Source organism: Pteronotus mesoamericanus, unplaced genomic scaffold (assembly GCF_021234165.1).
Source record: "Pteronotus mesoamericanus isolate MK-2021 breed Mesoamerican mustached bat unplaced genomic scaffold, CSHL_Meso_final scaffold_232, whole genome shotgun sequence".
NCBI classification, from domain to species: domain Eukaryota; kingdom Metazoa; phylum Chordata; class Mammalia; order Chiroptera; family Mormoopidae; genus Pteronotus; species Pteronotus mesoamericanus.
In genome coordinates, this window is record NW_026555311.1 from 27,132,881 (window position 1) to 27,159,043 (window position 26,163).

A 26,163-nucleotide genomic window follows, 5' to 3' on the forward strand; every position below is an offset into this window, starting at 1 on the left:
TATGATGGTGTAACTTTCTTTTTTTTTTTTTTTAACTTATTTCCTTTTTAAATACATTTGTCTCTGCCTCCCCCCCCACCTCTTTCCCTTGCCCCCTCCCACCTTGGATGTATTTTTTAATGCACTCTGACATTCTCTTGTTTTTTTAAGTGGTGTATTTAGACCATTTGCATTTAAAATGATTGATACAGTTGGATTAATATCTGTCATATTTGTAACTTTGCTGTTTTTTACGTATCTTCTTTGTTTATTCCCAACCCCCTTATGCCTTCTCTTTGGGTTTAACTGAGCATTTTACATGATTACTTTATATCTAATTTCTTGGCATATCACTTAAACTTATTTTAAAAAATAAGATTTTAGTAGTTGCCCTAGAGTGTAAATTTTTTACTAGTCTTTGCCTTCAAATAACACTTTATCACTGAGGTATAGTATAGTGTGTATGTGCACGCGTGTGCACACACACATCTTAGATTCCCAATTCCTCCAGTTCATCCCTTTTGACATTGCTGTCATTCATCTTACTAATTTGTAAACTGTAATCACCCAATACATTATTATTATTACTTTAAAAACAAATTGTAGATCAAGATAATGAAAGATTTTATTTTACCTTCATATATTCCTTTGATTGTCTGAGAAATTCTTTATTCTTCCTTTACTTTTGAAGGATAATTTTATTGGATATAGAATTCTAGGCTGGTAGGTTTTTCTTCCAATGTTTAAAATCTTTTCCTCCATGCTCTTCTTGCTTGCACGTTTGGGTCAGAAATCCATTGTAATACTTATCCTTGTTGTTTTGAAGATACGGTATTTCCCCTCTTCCACTGCTCCCCACCCCACCCTCTTTCATGATTTATATTTTTGATTATCTGCAGTTTGCATATGATATATCTAAATGTAATCTTTTAGGTATTTATCTTGCTAAATATTCTTAGCTTCCTGTATCAGTGGTTTGGTGTCTGTCATTAATTTGGCGAAGTTCTAAGCTAGTATTACTTCAAATATGCTGCTTCCTCCTTCTCTCTTTCTTCTTCTTTTGGAAGTTTCTGTTGATTTACCTTAAAGCTCAGTGATTCTTTCCTTGGCCATGTCCAGTCTACTGTTGAGCCCATCAAAACATTCTTTATCTTTGTTAACATTGCTTTCGATATCTAGTATTTCCATTCTCTTGTTTCTTAGAGCCCTGATGATGTGCTTGCAAAGTGTGGGAGAGGGAAACTTTTTATAACCATCTGATTAAACATCAGTGTTTTTGGGGTCTGCAAGGCTGGGCTGTTGGTATCTCCCCACCCCCCTTAGGTGAGACTGGAAGGCTGGTGGGGCGGGGTTGGGACAGGGGTTGGGACAAATGACCTTCCCTCAGGGGATACAAGGTAAAGTATTTTGCCTGGGAGAGGAAGTAGGTCCTTGTGGAGCATTTCACAAGGATTACGTTTCCCCTCCACCCCCCAGAGCCAGGAGGGGATCTTTCTCAGATCTTTTCTGTGAGAATCTTTGGTGGGGTGCCTAGAGATGCAACCCAGGAAAGTTGAGGAAGGGCCCTAGGACTGTGGCCCCCAGGAGTTTCTCTCTCACGTGCTAACCCACTGTCAACTGCCAGCAATTCCTCAGGTATCATTTAAGTGTCCCTGACCATTTATCTCTGGATTCCATGTCTTTCCAGATTTCAGGGGTTGGTTTGCCCTGCACTGTTTGTTCTCTGATGGGTTCAAGAAAAATCTTTGATTTCCAGTTAATGGAGCTATTTCTTGTTTAAGGACAATAGTGATGACTTCTAAGCTCTTTTACATTTTGGTGCTGGAACCCTGATTTTTAAAATTGAACTATTTTTCTCCTAAATTTTAAGAACTGTATTATTCCATAATACAGATGTACTATGACTTACCTATTTATCTATTAAAGGACTAACTTATATCTAACTTTTCATTATCATAAACAAATAGCATGCAGTACGGTAAACCACCTTGTACTATGTTGCTATGGGGATAGCTTCCTGGAAGAGGTCTTAATTAGATAAAGAGTAAGTATGTATGTTGATACTCTCAGATTGCCCTAAAAAGGACTGGATTTCCATTCTAATCAAGAGTGTGTACATTTCCATTTTTTTTTGTTCTTACTATGTATTTTATAAATCCTATTATTTTTTCCCAAACTGATTAGCAAACAGTTGTATTTTGTTTTTATTTGCATTTCTCTGATTTAGTGATTTTAAGTACTTTTTCATATATGTGTTGTGTTGCATCTCATATGTGTAACATTTTTACTGGGAATAGTTTATTTCTATTCCATTCTTATTTTTTCTGTCAGGTTGTTGATTTTAAGAATCCATGGATAGTCCAGTTGTTAATACTTTATTAGAAGGATTGCTAATATTTTTGTCTATTTGTTGTCTGTCTTTTTACTTCATGGTATTTTTAGCTATAGACCTGCCTCCTTTTTATCTTTTAAGAAAAACTTACCTTAAATTATAAGTAATTTATATTTGCTTTCAACATTTTATTGTTTGTTTACATTTATATCTTTAATCCATTTGAAATTAATTTTTCTTCAATATGAAAAAAATAATTAACTTTTAGTTTTGGAAATAATAAATCTAGAAAATCATAAATTGATGTTGTAACCAGTCTGCAGAGTTGTAAAATTTTCTCCACAGTAGCCAGCAACTCAAAATTAGAAATGGAGAATTTGTGTGGTTGGCTTCATCCAGGCATGAATAATGGTTGAGAATGTGTATCGCCCAGGAGTGCCAGGGAAGTGAAGATCCTGTTGAGATTGTCATTAAAGAGATTAAACAGGGTCTCATCTCTCCTGAAGAATAGGAGAATTGGTAGAAGTCAAGAAGAGTAAGTGATTCCTGCACAGACCACAAATTTAGGGAGCTTGAAAGGTAGAGTGATTGAAAGTATCTCACAGTGAGATTTCGGAACTTGACAGTTTGAAAATAGAAAAATTTCTAATGGTGATAGGACTAGGATATGGCCCTGAAAGTTTTAGTCCTCCTGATATGCATCTCACTCCTGAGGTCAGTCTCCCTTGCGCTGTTGTCATCCACTGAGGATACTGGTAAATAAGTGATCACAGAGCTGACTGACTCGAAGTAGAGGTTAGAGGACATGTGTAGGGTACAAAATGTGTTAGTATTAGACAGTCACAAATTATAGGAACATTGTGCTACAAAAACTCTTTTGAAGGTATTTTATGCAAGTATTCCTTCTGAAGGAATTTTGAACACAATTTGTTTCAGAGAAGAGTAGAGCTCTCAGGTCATCTTACATCAGTTTATTCCATAATATAATTTAATTACACTATGTTAATCATATCAAATAACTGAACTGCCATTTAACTGTTAGAGTAAATATAGTTTGGGGCTCCTAAAACAGCAGTGGGGCCCAAGAAGGAGGGGTTCTAGAATAGTGTCAGAGAGATGGTATAAGTGGTTGCTCATAATTGGAAATCGTAACTAGGTGAAGTGTTTTTAAATGAAGGCATACTGCTTTTGACTTTGGAATATACTTCTGTCTATAAAGATAGGAAAATAAGCACACTGAAAAGATACTTTGAGAAATTGTTCAGTTCGGTTTATGACGTCTGTCTGGAAAAAAGTCCAACAATTGTTAATGTGAGGAGATCGGTTTGCGCAACATCGATGTAAACTGGCAGCCAGGGAGAGTGGACTGGACTGCGCATTTGTGAACAATGACAACTTCACTGTATTAGTCAGTGGAGGTGGTAGAGGCCATTGAGTGAGCTATCACATTCAAAATGAGTGAAAGTAGAGCAATGAATCTGCATCAGATTTTGCGTTAAGCTTGAACATTCCTCCATGGAAACTATTCAGATGATTCAGAAGGCTGCAGCTATGGGCAACTAACTGGTCATTGGCAGCTTCATCATCAGACAATGCGGCCACCCATGCATCATGTCTCCTGCAGAATTTTTTGGTGAAACATCGAATCACCCAGGTGACTTGGCTCCTCCGCAGCCCAGGTTAGGTGCCGTGTGACTTCAGGCATGTCCCCAAACTAAAATCACCTTTGAAAAGGAAGAGATTTCAGATTGTTGATGAGATTCAGAAAAATACAATGGGGCAGCTCATAGCAATTGGGAGAACAGTGTGAGGTCTCAAGGTGCTTACTTTAAAGGGGACTGAGTTGTCATTGTCCTATGTACAATGTTTCTTGTATCTTCAATAAATGTCTCGTGTTTTTCATAGTGTATGGCTGGATACTTTCTGGACAGACTCCATCGATACAGGATGGTGAGGTCATATACAGGGTGGGAAGGGTAAGGGGATGTTGGGGATATAAATGAGATGGCTGGCCTTGTAATATCTCATAGATGAAGATAAAATCTGATAATGATTCTTCTTGAAAGGCAAAAAGCAATGCTTTAGCAGGTAGAAATTTAAATTCTAATTCAGGACTGTCTACAGTGTATATGTGAGATTGCTGGGTTATAAACCCAGTTCTTTGGGAGCCTCTCAAAGTTTTGCCTTTTTGCTTAAAAAGTATGAGAAGTCTTGCCTTTATTCTTCATAGTATAAGAAAAAATAGGATTTTCCCCCAGAAAGTTTAAGAAAAAATAAAAAACCTGAATAATTACTTACAGTTCTTTAATGAAAGTATAAGACTTTCCTTAGCCATGTGATCTATTTATTTGTTTTCTCATGGAATTAAGGAGATATTTAGAAAATAAAGTTTTTAGCTAAGCTTCTCAAAGGCAGCTAGTTACTTGACAAATACATTTTTTAAATTTAGGCTCTTGTTTTATATCCTTCTATAATTTAAATAATGGCAAACTGTTTAAAGGATTTGGGGAGGACATGGTTAAAGTGTCTGGGATTTTCAATCATTAACACAAGATACTAGAATAAGAAATGTTGCTTGGGCTTATTGCGGTAATTATTTCATTGCTATTTAAATAACCCCCTGTTGGCAGTACAAACACTTTTTTCTTGTGAAACAAAATACAGTTCTTATACACAATAACCTTTGTAAATATTATGAAAATCCCGAATAACATTACCCCCCAAATAACCATTCTCTTTGTCCTTACTATATTTCGCATATCTCTTCTATATCGCTTTAGAAACCTCTTGTTGAGCATCCAACTAAGAAATAAATTTTCCCTTAATTTTTTAAATCATTTTGTATGTCTCTAAAACACAGTATTGTACTGTAAGGGTTTATGCTGTTTCTTTTCACTTACTTAAATAATAACTAAAAATATAAATGAAAAAATAAACAGAAAAATATAAAAATTATTGAATTCAACTAATGTGTTTGACAGTTTATAGAAATGTTTTATTTGTGCATTACACAGAGGTGTGTAAAAAGATTGTACAGATGAGAGAAACCCAAGATTCAAGGAGGTTAAGAGCCTTTCACCTGAATTTACTTATCTTACATGGACGTGTTTGTACAATTTTCACTGAAAGGTGCCTATTTTTTTCCTAGTGTTTCACTCCTCAGGTAGTTCTTGGTCTGAATATACTTTAAATATAAAATTTCAAATGCAGACAAAGCAATGATTGAGCAAGCTGGTGTGCTTATGTGTTTTTAGGAGAAAGGGGGGAATCTTTTTCTATCACTAAGATCATCTAATTGAGAGCTACCTGTAAACCCATTTAGCTGATTGATATTTGTGCTTTTGTGTCTGATAAATATTAAATAACAGTGGTGCGATAGCTTGATTATATCTAGTTAATGTTTGTCAATATATGATCTTGTGTGTTTTTTTAATTGAGATGAAAATTAATTGGTATACTGAAAAATCAAAAAGATTTTCACATTCTAACTGCTAATTCGTGCTAAATAGTAAGTATACTAGGGTCACAGTTTCCAAGAATTCTGTAATTTAAAATAAGCATATAAATATGAGTAAAATGGAAACAGGCATTTGACCAGGAGTTAAAGATTTAGATTCTCATACAGTTCCTTCTTACTGTTCTTGCTTTGGGCCTCACTTAAAGGTAGAATTAATCCTATTTTCAGCTGGCCCACTTACTTATGTTGGAACAAAGAGCAAAGGAAATAGCCTGAAAGTACTTTGAAGTTCTCTAGATATAGAATGATGCTTGTTTTTTGTTCTTTTTTTAAATGGCATAGACCCCTTTGAAAACTGGGGAATTTCTTAGAGAAATATTTTTGAAATATTGGAGGATCATGAATCCCCTAATTCCTAGCCATAGACTCTAGATTATGAACTCTGGCTATAAGCCAAGGAAAAAGAGCAGATTTATGCATAATCTAAAAGGTTAGCTAATTTACAAACATTTTGTAATTCACTTCAAATTTTGTTCTTGTTCAGGGGATTTTTAGGATTGCACATGCCAGCACATAGTAGGCTATTTAAACATATTTTTGAAGTCTTTTTAAAAAAATATTTGGAGGACTCGCCTATTTCCCAAAAGCATCTTTAAACCAGACTAACTTTTGTTTGTCATTTTGTAGTTCAGAGATTCCCATTGGCCTTTGCCTGTGTGTCTGAGCATTCTTCCGTGTGATTGGACCCCTTAGAGTGTAATAGGTGCTCTTTGCACAGCAGTCACGTGGCACAGACAAACCATTGGCAGAGCTCCAAGCAGAGTGAGTCTTTCTGCTCCTCATCTGTGATCTGCCACATCATGGCCTCCTGTTCCCGGCAAGCTACAGTGCATAAACACATGACCACAGCCTCATATGTAATTCACTCAAAATTTTCAGGGACGCATGTTTAAGATGCCAGTTCTTACAGTTTAAAAAAGTAAGTGGACAGATGCTTAGTAAATAAAATTATAGCCTTGTAGTAGTCATTGTCGTCTTTCTTCTTCTGTCTTCTCCTTCTCCAGAAATGGCATTCTGGCTTATGTGTTATGTATTGTATCAGCCAAAAAGTCTGTGGATTTTTCTGTAATATAAAAGACACAGTTTTCATTTTCACCAATAAGTGTATTGATTTGGGTATTTTGAGTATGTCGGCTGTCTCCCATGTGGTATAATGTTAATTACTCTTAATTTATGTCTCGATTTGATTGCTGTCAGCTTCAACTGGTCTACCTGACCATGGAGCATCGTCCAGTGAGAAATCTCCAGCACAAAACTTCACAAAACATGTTTGATCAGTCACTGCACCTTCTCCACATGCTACACAAATTTTTTTTTTTTTTTTTTGCATTTCAGTTGCATTTTTACCTTTCTTGAAATAATAAAGCACCATATGCCAAAAATGTTGCATATAGTCTTCCATCTTCAGTATTTAAATGGCTACACAAAAATTCAACAATTTTGGTGGTTTTCTAAATTCATGCTGATATGACAGCTCTCACAATACAATCTAACAAATTGTTTCAAATGAAGTTAAAGACAACTAAGTGCTTCAAAAAAGACAATGAACTTTTTACCTGACCCAATAGCAAAATTAAAAATTAATCATCAGGTTATTCCTGCTTTTCTGTAGATTAAAAAGCAAGTTGCCTTTCTTCCAGATTCTGTATATCCATAATGTCCTCCCAGCCTTCCTGATTCCTTCTGTAAGATATCCTGTTTTTGTGCCTGAAAATAGCTAACTGCTGGCATAGTTAGTGGTGGTTTAGAAGATCTTATGATGCTTTCTGAAAGCCTAGTGATATCGATTCTGTAATATATTCTAACCCAGTGGTTGGTTTATTTATTTTTTAACTGCAGTTCTAGCCAGGGATACATTTTACATTATGACACAGTGCACACAAATACCACTTTACCTAAAATGTTTCATGAAATAATAATTACCCTTATTACATGTGTTCTAGTATCCTGTGTTTCATTTTAAAAACACTCATCATGACCTACTAAATGAATTAGGATGATCTACCAAAGGGTTTCAAACTATAGTTCGAAAAAATGCTTCAGTTATATAATTTTCAGTGTCATCTTATGATTTGTAGAATATTGGGATATTGTTTTATTTAATGTGTGTATTTTTAAACTATAACAAACTCTTTGGCAGATACCAAAAGGGTTATCCTTCATCTGGGAAAAAAAAAGTTAAAAATAGAAAAAAATTTATGGGTTTTTTAGGGGGGGATTTCTTGGTTTGGATGTTTTGAGGTAAGAGCGAACTTTTTGTTCTTTCCTTCTTTTACATGTGCTTAGCTATTAAGCAACATATTCATAGTAAGATTTCTGATTACTTGTTGAACTTGATATGACTGACTTAATTGGAAACATTTATTTGTCCAGTCAATGTTTTACAGTTAATGGTTTACATTTTTTTTAATTTTTTAATTACTTTGTATTGATCATGCTGTTACAGTTGTCCTGATTCTTCCCCCTTTGCCTCCCTCTACCCAGCACCCCCTACTCCCTGAGGCAATCCCCACAACATTGTCCATGCCAGTGGGTCATGCATAGGTTCTTTGGCTACTCATTTCCTATACTGTGTGTTACATCCCTATAGCTCCTTTGTGACTACCTATTTGGACTTCTTAATCCCCTCAAATCTTCACCCATTCCTCCATAGCCCCTTTCCTACCCCCTTTCCTACGGCAGCCATCAAAACTTTGTATCCATGATTCTGTCTCTTTTCTTATTTGCTTAGTTTGTTTTTTAGATTGAGTTATTGATATGTATTTATTGTCATTTTGTTGTTCATAGTTTTGATCTTCTTCTTCTTAAATAAGTCCCTTTAACATTTCATATAATAATGGTTTGGTAATTATCACTCTTAGTTTTTTTATGTCTGGGAAGCTCTTTATCTGCCCTTAAATTCTAAATGAGCTTTGCTGTGTAGAGCAATCTTGCTTGTAGGTCCCTGCTTTTCATGACTTTGAATATTTCCTGCCAATCCCTTCTAGCCTGCAAAGTTTCTTTTGAGAAATCAGCTGACAGTTCTATGGGAACTTCCCTGTAAGTAGCTGCTTTTAAGTAACCTTTGGCATTTTAATTATGATATGTCTTGGAGTGGGCCTGATTGCATCCATCTTATTTGGGACTCTGTGCTTCCTGGACTTGCATGTCTATTTCCTTCACCAAATTAATGAAGTTTTCTTTCATTATTTTTTAAAACAGATTTCCAATTTCTTGCTCTTTCTCTTCTTCTTCTGGCACCTTAGATGCCAATATTGGGCCTCTTGAAGTTGTCCCAGAGACTGCTTATACTTGCCTCATTTTTTTTGGATTCTTTTTTCTTCTTCTTGTTATGATTGGTTGTTTTTTGCTTCCTTGTGTTCCAAATCATTTATTTGATTCTCGGCTTCATCCAGTCTACTGTTGTTTCCCTGTAAATTGTTCTTTATTTCAGTTAGTATATCCTTCATCTCTGACTGGATCTTTTTTATGCTGTTGAGGTCCTCACTAAGTTCCTTGAGCATCCTTACAACCAGTGTTTTGAACTCTGCATTTGATAGATTGCTTATCTCCCTTTCGTTTACCTCTTTTTTTTTTCTGGAGTTTTGATCTGTTCTTTCTTTTGGGCCATGTTTCTTTGTCTCCACTTTTTGGCAGCCTCCCTGCATTTGTTTCTGTATATTGGGTGGAGCCTCTTTGACTCCATGTCTTGGTAGTGTGGCCAAATATAGTAGGTATCCTTTAGGGTCCTGTGACACAGCCTCCCCTATACCCAAGCTGGGCACTACTCAAGGTGCATCCTTTGTGTGGGCTGAGTGCAATCCCTCTTACAGTTGAGCATTGCTTGCTGTTGGCAGATCAGTAGGTCATTCAGCTGCAAGGATTGTCTGACCACTTTCCACCAACCTCTGCCTTCTGTAGAGGATTAGCTCTTCCAAAGTGGTGTGTAGCTGTCCACAGGGTGGGCTGGCCCTGAGGGTGGTGCAAGCCAAGTTCAGCCCCCACTTTTGTTTTATCCAGGGCCTCCCTGCCTGAGCTGAGCTGTAAAGAAATCTGAGATGGCTGCTACTTGTGCTGGGCTTGGATAGTCCCAGGTGAAGCCAAGCTGTGAACCTAGGGTGGCTGCTGCTAGTGCCAGGACTAGGGCTCATTGGGTCCAGCTGTTGCCTGTTAGATAGAATTTAGGAGAGTGAAGCACAAACCAAACCAGCCATTCATATGGAAAAGCAGCTTGGGTGGGCCTATAAGTTGGGTGGGGTGGAGTCTCTGGGGATCTCCAAGGCAGGTTGGATGGAGTCTCAGATGTGGCACCAGCTTTCTGGCTCTGTTGGGGAGGGTTTAGAAAACGGACAGTGGCCTCTGCTCGCCTTGATGCCAGACACGCCAGTTCCTCCCCATATGCCACTGGTGCCTTTCAAGCTGCTACCCCAGTGTGGAGCTCAGAGGGAGTGAGTCTGAGCAGGTGGGTCTGCGTGTGGGTTCTTTAAGAGGGATCAGTTTCTTTCACAGACTCAATCCCCACTGCTTTTTGCAGCCAGATGTTGTGGGGACTTACCTTCCAGCACTAGATCCGTGGGTGGGTGGGGGGGCGGGGGGGCGGGGGGCGGGGCTGGTGTTGGGCTGGACTGGAATCCTTGCTTGAGAGAGATCCCTCCTGAATTTTTATCCACCACACATGGGTGAGAAACCAGCCCATTCTTTGTCTGTGGCTCTCCTACTAGTCTGGATATATGTGGTTTCTTTAATTCAGTAATTGTCAGACTTCCATTCAACTCGATTTCTGACAGTTCTGAATGATGGTTATGCTATATTTTCGTTGTAATTTTGATGGGTTGTACAAAGAGGCTAGCCATGTTTGCCATTGCTACTTTTTTGACCAGTAGTCCTAATGGTTTATATTTTATACAAATTGTGTGAAAGCTAGTAGGATAGTTGAGTGCCATAATTATAATTTGTCTTTTAGGGAAATGTATCGGAATTAGTCTTGCCTTTCTACCTTTTCTTTTTAAAGATGTAGAAAAAATATTTTAGTCAGAATTAGTATTTTTTTTAGACTTTTAATAAGCTCTTATGCATGTTTAACCTGATCAAGATAATGACATTTTGACTGTTTCTTGGTGAACATCTTTCTGCAGGATTAGAACTGTTTATCACCAACCTGCCAAGATGAACATGGTGAAGAGGATCATGGGTCGGCCAAGGCAGGAGGAGTGCAGCCCGCAAGACAACGCCCTAGGACTGATGCATCTCCGCCGTCTCTTCACTGAGCTCTGCCACCCTCCTCGGCACATGACTCAGAAGGAACAAGAAGAGAAGCTGTACATGATGCTGCCAGTGTTTAACAGGGTAAGTCCAGGTTGCCAAGCACACTTTCCAGGACTGTAACACTGCCAGAATCTTAAGGTTATAATAAGTCATAGGTAGAAAAATGGTAGGATGAATTAGTTTTTAAGAAGCTTGATGTTTTCATTCCTTCCTTTCAGTTTACTAGAAAGTAGTGTGACTTGATGTGAGACTGGGTCAAAATGAACTCTACTTAGTACTAACAGATAAAAGGAAGACTGAGTATTTTGTAACAGTTTCCTCTAATGGTTGAGTTTGAGAGAATGGATAGGTTGTAAATTATAATTTCTTGTTTGCATTATTATTTTTTTTGAAGTGATCGTTTATCACACCAAATGGTGCAGTTACCCAAATGCTTTGCACACTTTTAAAGAATCGTCTCAGTTTTCTTTGTTGTTTGGCAGGTTTTCTATCAGAAATTGAAAAATGATAGTTACAGGCACTGGAGAGTCTAAGTAGAGTTAACGTTTTATTGTATTTTATTGAGTTGATTACAGGTAGCAATCTTGGTGGGGATTTTTTAAATAATTTTTAAGTTTTACCAAAGGTGTACAAGTGCACAGTTTAAAAAGTCAAGTAGTTCCACAGGCTAATGGATGCCATACAGCTCTCCACTGCTAATTGCTGCTGTCACTTTGAACTCTTTCGGCTTTTAAATAACATACTTTCACTGCTTTTTTCTTGATTATTCAGCCTTAATTGACTTCCTACTGAGGAATATAAAAACTAGTACATATTACCCTCCTTCTTATCCTTTCCATGAGTATACCATTTGTTTAAACAATATTTAGTGTTTCTCCTTTACTGATCATGCTGTAATAGTATTCATAGATGGACCACAGATAGTATACCATCATTATTTTTCTACGCTAGTAGAATTTGTTTCCCCCAGACTTCATATTATAACTCTTCACGTCTGTCTTTCTCTGCATGTCTCAATTTCTTTCTCCTCCACCTCTGTCTTTCTCTCCCTTCCCTTCCTCTTTCTCTTCCCCCTGTCTCTCTTTTCCCCGCTCTGTCTCCGTATTTCTCGTTCCCTTGCTCTGTCTCCGTCCTTTTCCTTCTACCTCTGTTTCTCTTCCCCCTTCCCTGTTCAGTCTCTTTACCTCCAACTCTGCCTCTCTCTCTCTCTCTCTTTCTATGCCTTCTCTCTTCCCCACTTCTATCTTTTGCACCCACCACCATCGGTCTTTCTCCCTGTCTCTCTCGCTTCCTCTCCTTCATTGTCTCTCTTAGTTCCTGTCTCTCTCTCCCCATCTCTGTCTTTTCCCTTCACTCCCTGCCTCCCTTGACTCTGTCTCTCTCCCCATGATTATGCCCTTCTCTACCCCCATCTCTGACTCATCATCTCCCTTCCAATCTCAGTTGGTTTCGCTGTTGTTTATTCTCCCTATGTTAGGGTTTCTGCCTGAAATTTTCTAGGCTCTTCTCTTTATTTTAAAATTTTGCTGAGGCCTCATGATGACTTTTCTTAATCTGAAAAGGTATACCCTTCAATCCTGGGGAAATACTTTGAAGTACTTCTTTGTTAATCTTCCCCTTTGTTTTATATGTTTCCTTTTCTGGAACTCTGTCAAACATATTTTAACTCTCCTAGATTAACATTATGTGATACTTTTAATTCCCTTGAATCCCTCTTTTTGTTCTTCTAAAACTGTGTAGTATCTCCTCTTACTCCTCTGAAAATATTAAAATTTTTAAAAACTTCTTTAACTTCTTGCATTGTTATTTTTCAAAATTCCCTTTTTTAGGGGGGAGGTATATGTTATTTTCTTTCATACTGGAGTAGTCTTTGGCTGTGTGGTGATAATTATCTATACGTTGGTACTTATTAGTGTCAAATATATAAATTGTGCCATATACCACACTATACAGTAGGGTTTCTGAAATAAAATTGTCTAATCTTATGAAGCTAAAGTGTAATGAGGAAGATAAACATATAATTCTGTTAGAGATGAGATAAGCACAACAACAGATAATACAACAACAACAGAGAAATGTAGTATTAGAGACATGGGAGGATATGGCAGCTCTGAAAAGAAAGTTGTCTGAAAGTGTGGAGGTCAGGGAAGTCTCCCTCGAGAATGTGATGTGATTCTTGAGCTTTAAAAAATAAGCATTAGCCAGATTGGAATTAACTAGACTAAATTAACCAAGAAGGTAATTATGGAAGAAAGTAAAGCATGAATCAGGGTAAAAGGCAACAAACATTTTAATATATATCTGTGCCTATAAGCATGCCAAGGAGTTGATTTTATGTCAAGGAAGGGCAAAAAATAAGACTGTCAAGATGAATAGGAGGCATACTTTTACTCATACTTTTCCTGGAAGTATGCAAAGCCAATGAAGTATTGTAAGCAATAAAATAAGAGAGTAGAAGGGGCCAAGACAAACCTTCCTCTGAGTTTTCTAACTTGGGAAACTGTGTGGATGTTTCCCAATAGCTGAGAAAGAAAGTTTTAGGGGATAGATTCGGTATGTGGCATTGAGTCTGGATGATTTGTGAGCTTCCTTGTCAGAGGTACTCATTAGACCTCTAACAGGGAAGAGGTCAATAGAAGGGAGTGGGCTGGACACATATTTTTGGGACTCACTGGCAAAGATGTGGTCACTGAATCCCTAGAGGGGGACGAAAGATTACTCATGGTTCATACTGCTAAGAGAGAAGAGCAGCAGGCTATGGAGAATATGAATGTTAAATGAAAGAAAGGGAACCCATAAACACAGAACAGGAGCTGGTCATGGCAGTACAAAAACAATTAGGAGAGGGTGGTTATAGAACCTGAGAAAAAAGTTGCGAGGAGGAGAGCAGTCAACGCTGTCATGTACAATGGAGAGACTCAGTGATGTGAGGACTGAAGAATGTTCTTGAGATTTGCCAGTTTGGAAGTTACTAGAATGGTGGAGCCAGAATGCAGTAAGTTGAATCTGAGATGAGAAGAGACAGTAAGTATATACTTGGCTTGTAGAAATTTGAAAGAAGAAAGAACAAAAGAGATTGGTGGAGGTGAATTTGGCAATAAAAGGGTGTTTGCTTCTGTGTTTCTAGTGTTTTGTTTTTAAAGGTGGGGAAGATGTAGGCATGCTCATAAAGAAAAGGGAAGAAACCAGAGGATGGGAAAATTTGGAAATTTCGAACAGAGATTGAAATTGATTGAGGGAGGAGAGCATGGAGTCCATTTCAGATGGGTGGTTGAGGTTTTTTCCTGCTGGAAAAAGAGGGAAAGAATATAGGGTGGGGCAAAAGTAGGTTTAAAATTGTTTTTATGGAAAAAGACATGCAGGTTATGATTATTACAATAGCTTTATTAACTCTGTTTTGAGTATTCACAACGGTAAACTTACTTTTACCCCACCCTCTACTTTGTTGAGTGTGAATATGGATTTATAGTTAAGGTAGTGGAAAGTTGAATAAGGTCTTGCCTAATAACTTCAGTTTCCTGTAGTTGTCCACAGGAGATGTGGTGTGTTAAGAGTCTTGAGGAAGTAGATTGACTAAGGGACTTAAAGAAATTGTGATGGTTTGGAATATTAATGAAAGGGAATGAGAAAGATAGTTGAAAAGGAACAATAAAAAAGTATTGAGGGCCCAGTGGAAGTTGGAGATAATAAATTTGTACCGGATCTTATCCTTGCCTGTGTGATTTTTCTCTTGCCAGGGGCTCAGCAGCCTGTGTGTAGAGTGGACAGATAGATACATTAAAAAATAGAGAAGTCAGACATTATTTATTGGGCTTGAGGTTTTGCTGGACTGGTAAGGCAGAAGGGCAGGAGTAGAAGAAAGGAGCATCGTAAAAGAGACTAGTTCACATGTCACCTGTGGGGTTAGATAGGTTAGAGTAAGAATAGAGAATGGAAGCAATACATTTAGAGGGTGTTCATTTTTTTTAATCTATAAAATAAGAGACTAAGAATGATGGAGGAAGGAGATAGAGAATAGGAACATGAGGAAAGGTGGGGGGAAGATTTTAAAAAGCTGTTTTGGAAACAGGAGAGAGAACTGATTGTGGACAAAACCATTTTTTCAAGCCCTGTTGAGGTAACCAGTCATTAATTTTTGTTGGAATTAGCTCTAAGAAGGTTTTTGTTGTTGTTTCATTTTGTTTATGTACTGTTGACTGAGTATTTTGAGGTAATTTCCTTCTCTCAGACTTATTAACATTTATAAAGGTGATAATGTTTAGAGTAGTTAGGAAAATTGTTTTTTCCTAATAACAAATTAATAAGTAATATCCTACATACATATCAGTTAGGTGAGTTAGGTTTCTACAGTTAATTTAAATGAGTATTAGGATAGAATAATTGTACAGATACATGTTTTGTTTTGTTTTGTTTTGTTTTGTTTTTAAAGAGTAGATTTGAGATGCTTTAGTGATTATCCTCCCTTGCTTAGACTGTTTGACTTAGTTTTCCTATGTTCTGAGTTGTTACAAGTCTCATTAACTTCTTTTAAGTCAATTCTTTAAGTCAAAAATTCTATTAAATTCTTTTAAGTCAGAAGTTTTTACTTGGCTGGTGAAAAGCACATATATATGCATTGCCTTTCATCTCTAATATAATGAGTGAGTTAAATACCATAAAGGTTCAGTCATCTTAACTAATGAAAAGTTATTTTTGTACCATTGTAACCTGTTAAAAAAATATGTATTATATTCACTGGATTGTCATTAACTTAAAAATGTCCTTAAATGAGCCATCACATCCACTGAATTTTTGAAATACATAGCCATATTTACTTAGTGTTTAACCGTTTTACATGAACATTCGCTGCTTGTAAGAAATAGGTTTGGTATATGAGGAGCTCATCATGGCTCTAGAGCTCTTAACCATGATTGCTAAAAAAGGAATTGCACTGTTCACCTTTGACACTTTGCTTGATTCATGCTAAATAGTAAGTAAACCATATTACAGTTAGACATGGGCATCCTCCAGAATTATTTTTAAAGTGTGTTCAGTAGTGTTATTTCAGTGTGTGATATTTGCCTTTAAGAGACACAGGTTGAGAAATGACATGTGTTGAGTCCTTTTTCTGGGCCAGGTCTCATGCTGGGTTCTTCAACTGCCTCCTGTGATCTTCCTCACAGCCCTGCAAGGAAACTGCTGCTATCCTCTCTCTCAAGCTGAAGGGTTATTGTGGAGGCGAGAATAGCCGAATAGTACTTACCCAGCATTCTTAAAAATAATTAACCTTTAGTCCCAAGAACAAAAGCTTACAGAGAAAGTACTTGATTTAAATTTATTTAAAAAGAATAATATTTTAGTCATCTAAATTTTAACTGCCATTGTTAATTACCATGGTAGATGTTATCATACTTTATTGTGTATTTTAAAATATAATCTTTGCTAATTAGATCTTCTTTTAGAAACTCCCCTAGCTTTTTAAATTCTGATTTATATTTGAGAAGCATCTAAGCGAAAACTGTCTTTGTCCCTTACAAATGACCTTTCCTTTTTAAATTGTTGGCTTTGGAAGAAGGAGACTCAAGTTTAGAACCTAATGAGAAAGAGAGTGGAGTCAGAAGTGACTATTCACATATGTACAGCTTTAATACTTATTATATAATACCAGTACAGATGACATTAGCAAATAGGTCTGTGCAACAAAGGAATGAATTTACCCTTGAAATAGAAAGGCACAGTTACAGGCCACACCCAGAGCAGATAAGAGTATGTGATCTCCTGAGGCAAGCAAATCCCAAGAGGAGAGGAAGGAGAGAAGCAACTGAGGGAAGCAGTCTCAAGTTTCTTTTTCCATCTGTCCATGGTCCTTCTGAGAAACAGGGAAAGTATAAGATAAATGTTTCCCTAATTATTTATATTAATTGATAAGAAATCTTAGTTCATTTACAAAATAAAATAACACAATTACATCTTGATCATTAATTTTTAAAGTCTGTTTTATATTGCAATTATTTAAGAATTAATGGTGGTCGTACTGTGTAACTTAATTTTAGATATGACATCTACTGTATATAGGAAGCAAAAGACACCATTTTAGAAAACTGTCAAAATTCCAACCTTTCATGTTAGTCATGTTTAACAGTTTTTATTAAATGGCTTCATTCTGCAACAAATACATATTGAGCCTCTACTATATGCATGCCACATTAAATATCACCATTAATTTGTTTTCCCCGAGTATGCCAGAAATGTTTACTGGTGGTACCAGGAAATTTTCTGAAATTTATTTAGATGAATATTAAAAATTAGCCTTCTAAAAACCAGTCAGACCATGTTGTTTTCCTAAAGGTGAACATTGCAAAGTTACAGTGATAGGGTTCAGCTGAGTGATTAAGAGCAAGACTTTGGATCAGACAGGTCTAGCCTTAAATTGTAGCTTCACCACTCCTGGCTTACGTTGTTTTACTTCCCCAACCCTTACTTTTTTTTTAATCTGTGAAATGGGAATACTGTATAAGATTTTATGAGATTTAAATGACATCACATGTTAAGTATTTGAATACTGGTAGGCACATGGTAAATGATCACTATATGGTAATTATTTTTATTGAATTTGCTAGAATGCATGTTTTTTCCTCAGTACTGTTTTTATTTTCATCTGAGTTATGAATGTCACATATCTCTTGTGGAATTATCCCTTCTGAGTTGAATATGTTACCCACCAGTCTCTTGCTCAGTTCTCTCCCTTGACAGATGAAGAAACTAAGAACAAACATTTGAGCCGTAGTTCCTGAGAGTGAGGAGAATCCAAGCCTCCTGACTCCCAGCTCTATGCTCCATGGCACACATTGAAGTACATGGCAGAAGCATTATGTGTTTTTAAGAAATACCACTATTTGTGGAATGTGGTGAATACATACATAATATTTTAGATTTATTGTTGATTTCAGTCACAAAAAAAAATTTCTTTCCTTTGCTATCTTATGTATTTAGTATTATCTAAAACATCAGATTTATGTTTTAGGCCCTGTCCCTCTCCAACCTTATCTTGTACCACTTTCCTTCTCATTCAAAACATCCAGCCTCACCAGCCTTTTGATTCCTCAACTACCCTAATTTCATATCCACTTTGAGGTTTAACAACTCTTTTCACTGCCCAGAGCCCTCTTTACATTCATGGAGTTGAGAAACAAAAAGTAGTTCAGAACAGAAAGTTTTTTTCCTTTGAATAAGAAAACAAGAAATAGTCCATCAAAAATGTGCGTCTTAATGCAAGCTGGGAAGATTTGGACACATACTCAGATAGGGAAGATTCATGACCCTCTCATTCACTCTCTTCATTCTAGTCTTTTCCTTCCCAGTCTTGTTTTGGGAATTATTGCTGTTAGATTGAGAAATTCTGAGATACAAGATGAAGTTAGTGAATTCTATATTCAGCCAAGAACTTAGCAATAGTAAAGTCTCTGCTTTTCACCATCTAATGTTATCTGTGTACCATCCAAGAATCTTAAATTCTTAATTTAGATTTTTTCATAGAAACATTATGTTTTCTAAAGCTTCTAAAGTAGATTGACTCAAATTGTATAGAAAACTAGTTGTTGGCTTTTAGATTATATTTATTTAATCATTAATTCAACAATTAATATATATAAGGAAACGTGGCTAGACGTGATTTATTGAGAGTTGTACTTTTAAACATATTATTCAGATCCAAAGAAACAGTTTAAGCATACATTTTATAACTTGATTTCCAAGTCATACCACATTTTGACATGCACAGAATAAAAGAAAAAAGTTGACAGTGCTCTATTAAAAATTGTTTTTTTCTCATCCACAGGTTTTTGGAAATGCTCCGCCAAATACAATGACAGAAAAATTTTCTGATCTTCTGCAGTTCACAACACAAGTTTCACGACTGATGGTAACAGAAATTCGAAGGAGAGCATCAAACAAATCTACAGGTATTATTACAGAAATCAACAAAAACTGATTTATTTGAATGGTCAGTTGGTAAAAGTGTTACTTAAATAGGAAATTGACCTGATTCTAGACATGTGGATTTTAATTACCTGTCTCATTCACATTCTTATAGTCACATTCTTCCCTTGGTTTCAACGTCTTCTAATTTTAAGTAGAGTAGTTCTATCAAGACTACTTTCTTTGGACCGCTACCACCCTCTCCCCATCCCTTTCAACAATGCTTTTGTTTTTTTCTGAACAAAATCCAGAATCTTAGCATGACATTTAAGGCAAACCCAAAAACTGGTCCTAAGTGTTTTGGTTGGGTTTTTGTTTTGTTTTGTTTTGGTTTTTTTAGCCTACACTTTTAAATTTCTTTTTTCCTTTTCTATATTTCATCCAAACCAAGTTGTTTAGAGTCCCAAACTTGTCTATGCTTTTATTTCTATTCTTTTCTTATGATGCTTTACTCTGTAAGAAGAATCTTCCCCATCTCAGTATGTCTAAATCTTCCCAGCTTGGATTAAGTCACACCTTTTTAATGGACTGTTTCTTGTTTTCCGTACTCAAAGGAAAACCAAATTTCTCTTCTGAACTACTTTTTGTTTCTCAACTCCATGAGTGGTGTTTGGGTGTGTGTCTTTATTTTCCTATTTGACCATAAGCTGTTTAGGGGTCTTTATGTGATCTACAATGCTTTACCTACACTAGGCCTTTTATGAATGCTGCCTGAATACTATTCTTTTTATAATTAGTTAATTTTAAACTTTATAAAGTATCTTTTTGTTTACTTAACATTAAAATAAGCTTTCTTGATTTTAATTATTAGTAATTATATAAATTAGCAGTATGTTCAAGCGATTTTATCTTAATTTTATTTTGTTATTTTTGGGTTTTTGATGGTTGATAACTTTCTTGTTGAAGCATTGGGAAAATCAGCTATCTTTTGAGCCCATCAAATTATTATTTTTCAATAGTAACAGTATGCCTTTGTTATAAAATCATTTTTAATTTGTTTCTATTTTTATTAAAATATAAGCATGTAGTTTTAAAGGCCAGATAATTAAGAGGTTTATTAAAAATAGCAAGTCCTTCTGTCATCCTGGTTCATCCCTATTTTTCACTCCTGAGAGGCAGTAATTTGTGAACATTTAACTTTTCTTTAATATTTAATTCTCTGTGTCTGAATAACATTTGTTGCTGTGTAGGGGAAGCACCAGGGGTAGCTGCTCGTCCCTGGTCAGACTGCCAGGGGGACAGAGCAGGTCGCTGGGAGCGCGGTGCTTTGGAATCTTAGGGTTATTGTCCGGTGCCAGCTGAGATGGGACCGCAGCCTCAGAATCCTGCAGAGTCCATCCTGGGGGTGTCACGGATTGGGGGGAATAAACACGAGTCATTGCAAACACTTCTCTGTTTGCCAGGAGAGGGGACATGGCACATCCCCCTAGTGGGGAAAGCCCACCGCCCCTTTGTTCAAAGGCTTTTATTGAAAAGGGTATCAGTGGGGCCAGGTAACAGGAATGCACAGGTTATCTCATTACATCAGTATGTTTATGTTTACAGAGAATAGATGACGTTTTGAAGAAAACAAATGGCAGGAACCCAACGATTTACAGGGGTCCAAGAGAAGACTAGTAAATAAGAGACTACTGAACATGAGAGCATAGTAAACATAAGAGCGCCTAAGTGTATAGGTTTAGGGTCTGAATAATATAAATTTCCTTCCTAGCATGAGCTGGCTATCATATCTTTTGAGGGAAAAACAAAGCATACTGTAAAGAGTTTACTTTTAGGCCTGATTACCCCTAGGAACCACCAGATCTGGTTTAGGACTATCTCCATTATTGTTTTGAGCCTGAGCCAGGTGTGGGGAGGAGGCTGCCAAGAGACAAGGAGACTTCTTTCAAATAGAATGAGGACTCCTTGCCGAGCCAAGGTGTGTGGGCCTTTTTGCTCTTTCTCCACGTCTCCCAAGACCTTGTCTGCTGCCCATACTGGCTGATGTCTGTCTTAGGTTGTTTTCTCCTCATGAGAAAACTTACCCATCGTGGATCACCAACCATCACAGGGTCAGGCAGGGTGATGTGAAGGGGGCAAGGGCTGTGCCCCTGCCAGGGGGACAGGTTTCGTCTCCCCAGGGGCCTGTTTTTCCAAGGCCTCCCTGATTATTTCCAGCCTTGGGGTTCTCACACCTGCCAGTGGGGTTACAGCTCCTGAAACCAGACAAGGTGTTTCCCAACAATTTACAGTATGCGTTCTTCATTTTTCACATTTTGATCCTGTCTTCTGACTTTTCACAAGAGGAGACTTATCTCTTAAGCTTACTACTACGACCACACAGACTCTACCTATACCCCTTCAGTGCTGCTCTATCATGATTTTGATTAGATCAGGATTCATGATTGTGATTATGAAAACACCATTCTAAGATGAGCCATATGATATGCTAGATTCCTTTCCTTGAAAACTTCTCCCCTGCCTCCATCAGACTTAATAATTGCTTATTTTTTACTACTTTCTACATTTTTATTTCACATTCATCTCTTATTCCCCTGTTTTGCTGAATCTCACCTCAATAGGATGGACGACAACAGACATTCTGTCAGTATGATCTTTTTGCAAACAGCTCTTCTAGAATCTTCTGGCTGCTTTAGTATATAGTAGGTACTCTCTAGGCCCGTTGCACAGCTGTCATTTTACATCCCCATTCATGTCATCCTGGGATGCCTTGCCACTTCTTTGAAACAGAGCCTCTGTTTCCTGAATCTCATGTCATCTTTTTTCTCAAACTGACTGGTAAAGCATCTTTTCCAGAAGCTTCCTGACAAATGATGCAGGAGAATTACCATTTTTGGTTTTGGTTTTGGTTTTTTTCATTCGTTTACAGAAATCCCATGAGTGAAAATCTGACTATTGCTGAATAAGCTGAGTTCCTTCAACTTTATTAAGTAAGGTGATACATTTTGGCTGACAGCCTTCCAGATACCGGGGCTTAGCACAAATCACACGATTTCATATAGCATGGCTTTGCTGCAGAAAGAGGAAACAAGGCACAGGTCCACCACCCTCATTATCTCTCAGAAAAGTGTGCTTGGGAGTTCTCCCCTCTCCCCCAAATACAATGTACAAACATGATTGCAGTTTTATCAGTGAAGAAACACACAAACTCCTTGTGCCCTAGACTCCTTGAGTACTTACTAGATGTTTGTAGGAGTTGTTTGACAATGCTAGCTGTTTAGGCCCAGAAGACTTTGGGGTTAGGGGAAGTTACAGGCCTTCCTACCAGAGAGTAGAAGCTACCAGCGTCATGGGAAATTGAGCTTAGGTGCAGCACTTCTGGGGACATGGTCAGTGAAAGGGGGGAGAGGGTGTCTTATCTACATCTTTCTCCATGCCAACCCAATATGAATGCTCAAGGTCATACTGGAAAATCTTGCATCTTGGATTGTATTTATCCTCCTTTTAGTAGGTATCAGATTCTCGGCTGGAAATCATTTTTTTCTCAGAACTTAAAAATCATTTCTTCAGCATATTCTGGATGCCTATACTGCTGTTGAGAAATGAAGCTTCCTAGATGCTCGATTCTTTTTCAGTGCCCCTTTTTTTCTTTCCTATAAAAGCCTTTAGGATCCACTTTTTGGCCATCCTCTTGTAAAATTTTATAACCTGCTTGAGTAGACCTATATTTGTCAATTATGCTGAGTACTTCTTAATCTGAGAATTCATATCCTTTAATTTGGAGGACATTTCATGAATTGTTTAAATAATAATATCCTCCCATCTATTTTCTCTGTCTAGTCAGATGTACCTTTAAGACAGTCTCATTTTCTTATCGTCATTGCTTATTTTCGCTTTGGTTTTTTATTCTACTTGCTGAGAGAGCTTTGCAGTTTTACCATCCATTCCTTCTATGGGGGAGGGGGGGTGTGTGTGTGTGACATTTTAATTGCTAAGAATTTTTTTCTTTTTTTATTGGTGTTTCGTTTTTTATGGATTCTCTTAGTTGAGTTTTTGCTTTTCTTTCATATGTTCATGTCCCTACATAGTCTGTTTAAGCTTGCCCTTTTTTGTTAATTTGTTTCTGTCTCTTTTTCTCTTGTGTTGGAGAATGTCCTCACATATCTCATCCTTGGCCATCTGTTCCTGTGTAAGAATGGATGGAAAGCTGCTGGGTAGTTTTGCAGTTGTGGGTGGATCTTGCAACTCTGGGCATCAGTCCAGGGTGATCCTGCTGGGCCATTTTGTTGACCATCTTTCCCTGGCTAGACAGAGTCCTCAGAGAATGATATCTAGTCATTACCTAGACCATATATGTATGATTCTGAACATTTTGGATGCCTAGTAAGGGAAAGGTCTGAGGACCCTCAGCATTCAGTATATGAGTTTCTGCTTTATTTCCATGAGCACCACAGCTGTGCCTGGTGAGCTGTTGTCATCCCTCCTCCAACCCAATCCAAACACTGTCTCTTACTCTTTACATTGAATAAACCTCCTGTCTAGTGCCCTCTTTGTAGTGCGGATCTGGGGTCTAACTGCTTTTAAAAAAAAATGTTTACTCATTTTATAGAATAACGTTTATTTTTTATTACATTTACTGGGGTGATGTTGGTCAATAGAGTCATACAAGTTACAGGTGTACATGTCTGTGATATATGATCTGTATATCGCATTGCGTGCCTGGCTGCTCATAAAAGTACTTTCACCAGTCCTCTGTGGATGGTTTCCCATCACCTCTGCTTCCAAAGGTAGCTAGTTCCACCAATTCCTCAGCCTCTCGGTAGTTCTCTTATAATTTAGTTGCTTTTCCTGCATTTACTTTAAGATTCTAGAATTTATTAAATCAGTTACCACTAACTTCTGTACTATTTTAGTATTTAAAATTGTTTTTATCTTTCCTATTCTCTTTGTCCTTATGGGTTTATGCTTTCTCAAAAAATCCTTTTACAACTATTTTAGCGGGTATGTTAGCATGCTCCAGCTGACATAAAATACCATAGACCAACAGAAATATTTTTTACAGTTCTAGAGGCTGAAAGCCTAGATCTCAGTGTCAGCATGATTGGTTTCTGCTGTGATCTCACTTCCTGGATTGCAGGTAGCACCTTCTGGATGTGGCCTCACCTGGAGGAGAGAGAGCTGTGGCCTCTCTTCTTATAAGGGCACTAATCCCATCACGAGGGCCCCACCCTCATGACCTCATCTAAACTTTAATTAATTTCCTTCCAAAGGCTTCATCACCAAATACCATTACATTAAGAGTTAAGGCTTCAACATGTGAATTCTGGGAGGGACACATTTCAGGCCATATCAGTGGGGTTTCAGGAGAAAACAGACCTTTTATCTTTAACTGGAGCCCATTATAAAGTCTTTGGAGCAATAGCTATTAAATATTTTTAGACTGAGGTCAGAATCCTTTATTCAGAAGCATTGCATTATATGAATTGATAGGTGGATTTTAAAGTGTGACAGTTTTAATTATATTTGCATTTCTTTGAGCAAGTCTAATGAAAGTTGTCAAGATAGTTAAGGTAACTTTCCTGCGCTCTCTTCTCCCTTCTCCTCCCCAAATTGCATTGCATCCTTTCTTTATCTTTCCTGATTTCAGTTCTCCTGTGAAAATGAGAAGGTGACCTTAAATAGAAGATATGTGTGTTTTATACAAATTCAGCTATTTTAAATACAGGAAATTTCTCTATCACAAGTTGACTCCTGTCATTGTATTCCTAGATTAGGAAAAAAACTCCCAAAATTTTATTTACTTACTTCTCTGTTGCTGTCTTTGTAATACATAATCTGCATGTTTGTAGAAAAACTTTTTTCTGTATTGGAGATTTGTTTTCCTGAATCCCTTTTTAATCTAACATCCATAGGACATTGTTTTAGAAATAAGGAGAAGTATCCTAAGTGAAGTAGATGTCTCATTGTTAGTGTCAGTAATAGCTATAGATTAAAAAAAACAAAACAAAAAAACCTTTTTTTTTTTCATTTTGACATAATTAATAGACTCAGGTAAGTTATAAACCTAACTCATAGAGCCCTCTGTGCTCTTTATCCACCTTTCCCATTGATAACATCTTATTTCCCAGCTATTTTTAGATGTATTTTTTCATATTATCTACTTCCATGTAATTTTTAGCTTTAAACTTGAAATTTATTAACTTTAGAACCCAGTGAAATTGAATTAAATTTGTATGAATTTTACCTCTGTAAGAGAAACCTTTCTTAATTACCATGTCGCAAATAGGTTTTTTCTACTCTATCCCCATACCAGTTAGTATACTTTTATTTTGTCACCTAAAATATTTCCTTTAGAGCTTTGTCATGGTCTGAAGTATCTTGTTTATTTACTTATTTAATTTTATTGTCCATCACAGTTACTTCTGTATAATCTGGAACAGCAATTTTCAACCTCTTTCATCTCATGGCACACATAAACTAATTACTAAAGTTCTGCAGCACACCAAAAAAATATATTTTTTGCCCATCTGACAAAAAAAGGTATAATTTTGATTCATTCACACCTGATGGCTATTGTTGTGTTGTCATTTTTTTTTTTTTTTTATGTGACAAGTCTACAGGAAAATAGTTCAGTGCTTCTAACTAGTCAGGTGTTGCATGTTCCAAAAATTCTTGTGGCACACCTGTTGAAAATCACATACCTAGAAGAATGTTTGTCACAGATAACATGTTCAATAAATTTTTACTGACTGTGACATAGGATTTCTCTGCTCTCCCCTCCTTTTCATGCTTTGAGAATTGAAGCAGTGTTAGAAAAGCCAGCCTTACTGATAATTAAGAGAGAAAAGAATAATTTTGGAATATCTTCTAAATCTGCCTTAAATAACCCTGGCTTTGGGAATCCTTGTTCTTTTACTTTTAGTCTTGAACATTGGAAGTTTCTTTTGGTCGTTTTTGTTATCACAAACACTTTCATGGGAATTTGTTTTTCTTTCTCTTGTTTATTGATTTGAAAGAGAGAGACATTGATTTGTTGCTCCACTTATTTATGCATTTATTGGGTGCTTCTTTTATGGACCCTGACCAGAGTTTGTACCTGCAACCTTGGTGTATCAGGACAACGGTCAAACCAACTGAGCTCCCTGGTCAGGATGCATCATGGAGATATTTTTTATCTTTTGTGGTTAAAAAAAAT

At 36.9% G+C, this 26,163-nt stretch overlaps 1 protein-coding gene across 2 annotated transcripts in view; it reads left to right on the top strand.

The window, feature by feature from the left end:
- Window positions 1-26,163, top strand: part of WDFY3 (WD repeat and FYVE domain containing 3) — a 271,717-nt gene that overhangs the window by 83,896 nt on the left and 161,658 nt on the right. For both annotated transcript variants that reach the window (XM_054591789.1, XM_054591790.1), the window contains 2 exons: window positions 10,943-11,153; window positions 18,889-19,012. In XM_054591789.1, coding sequence (XP_054447764.1) covers window positions 10,974-11,153; window positions 18,889-19,012 — 304 coding nt within the window. In that variant the 5' untranslated portion in view covers window positions 10,943-10,973. The remainder of the gene's footprint in view (window positions 1-10,942; window positions 11,154-18,888; window positions 19,013-26,163) is intronic.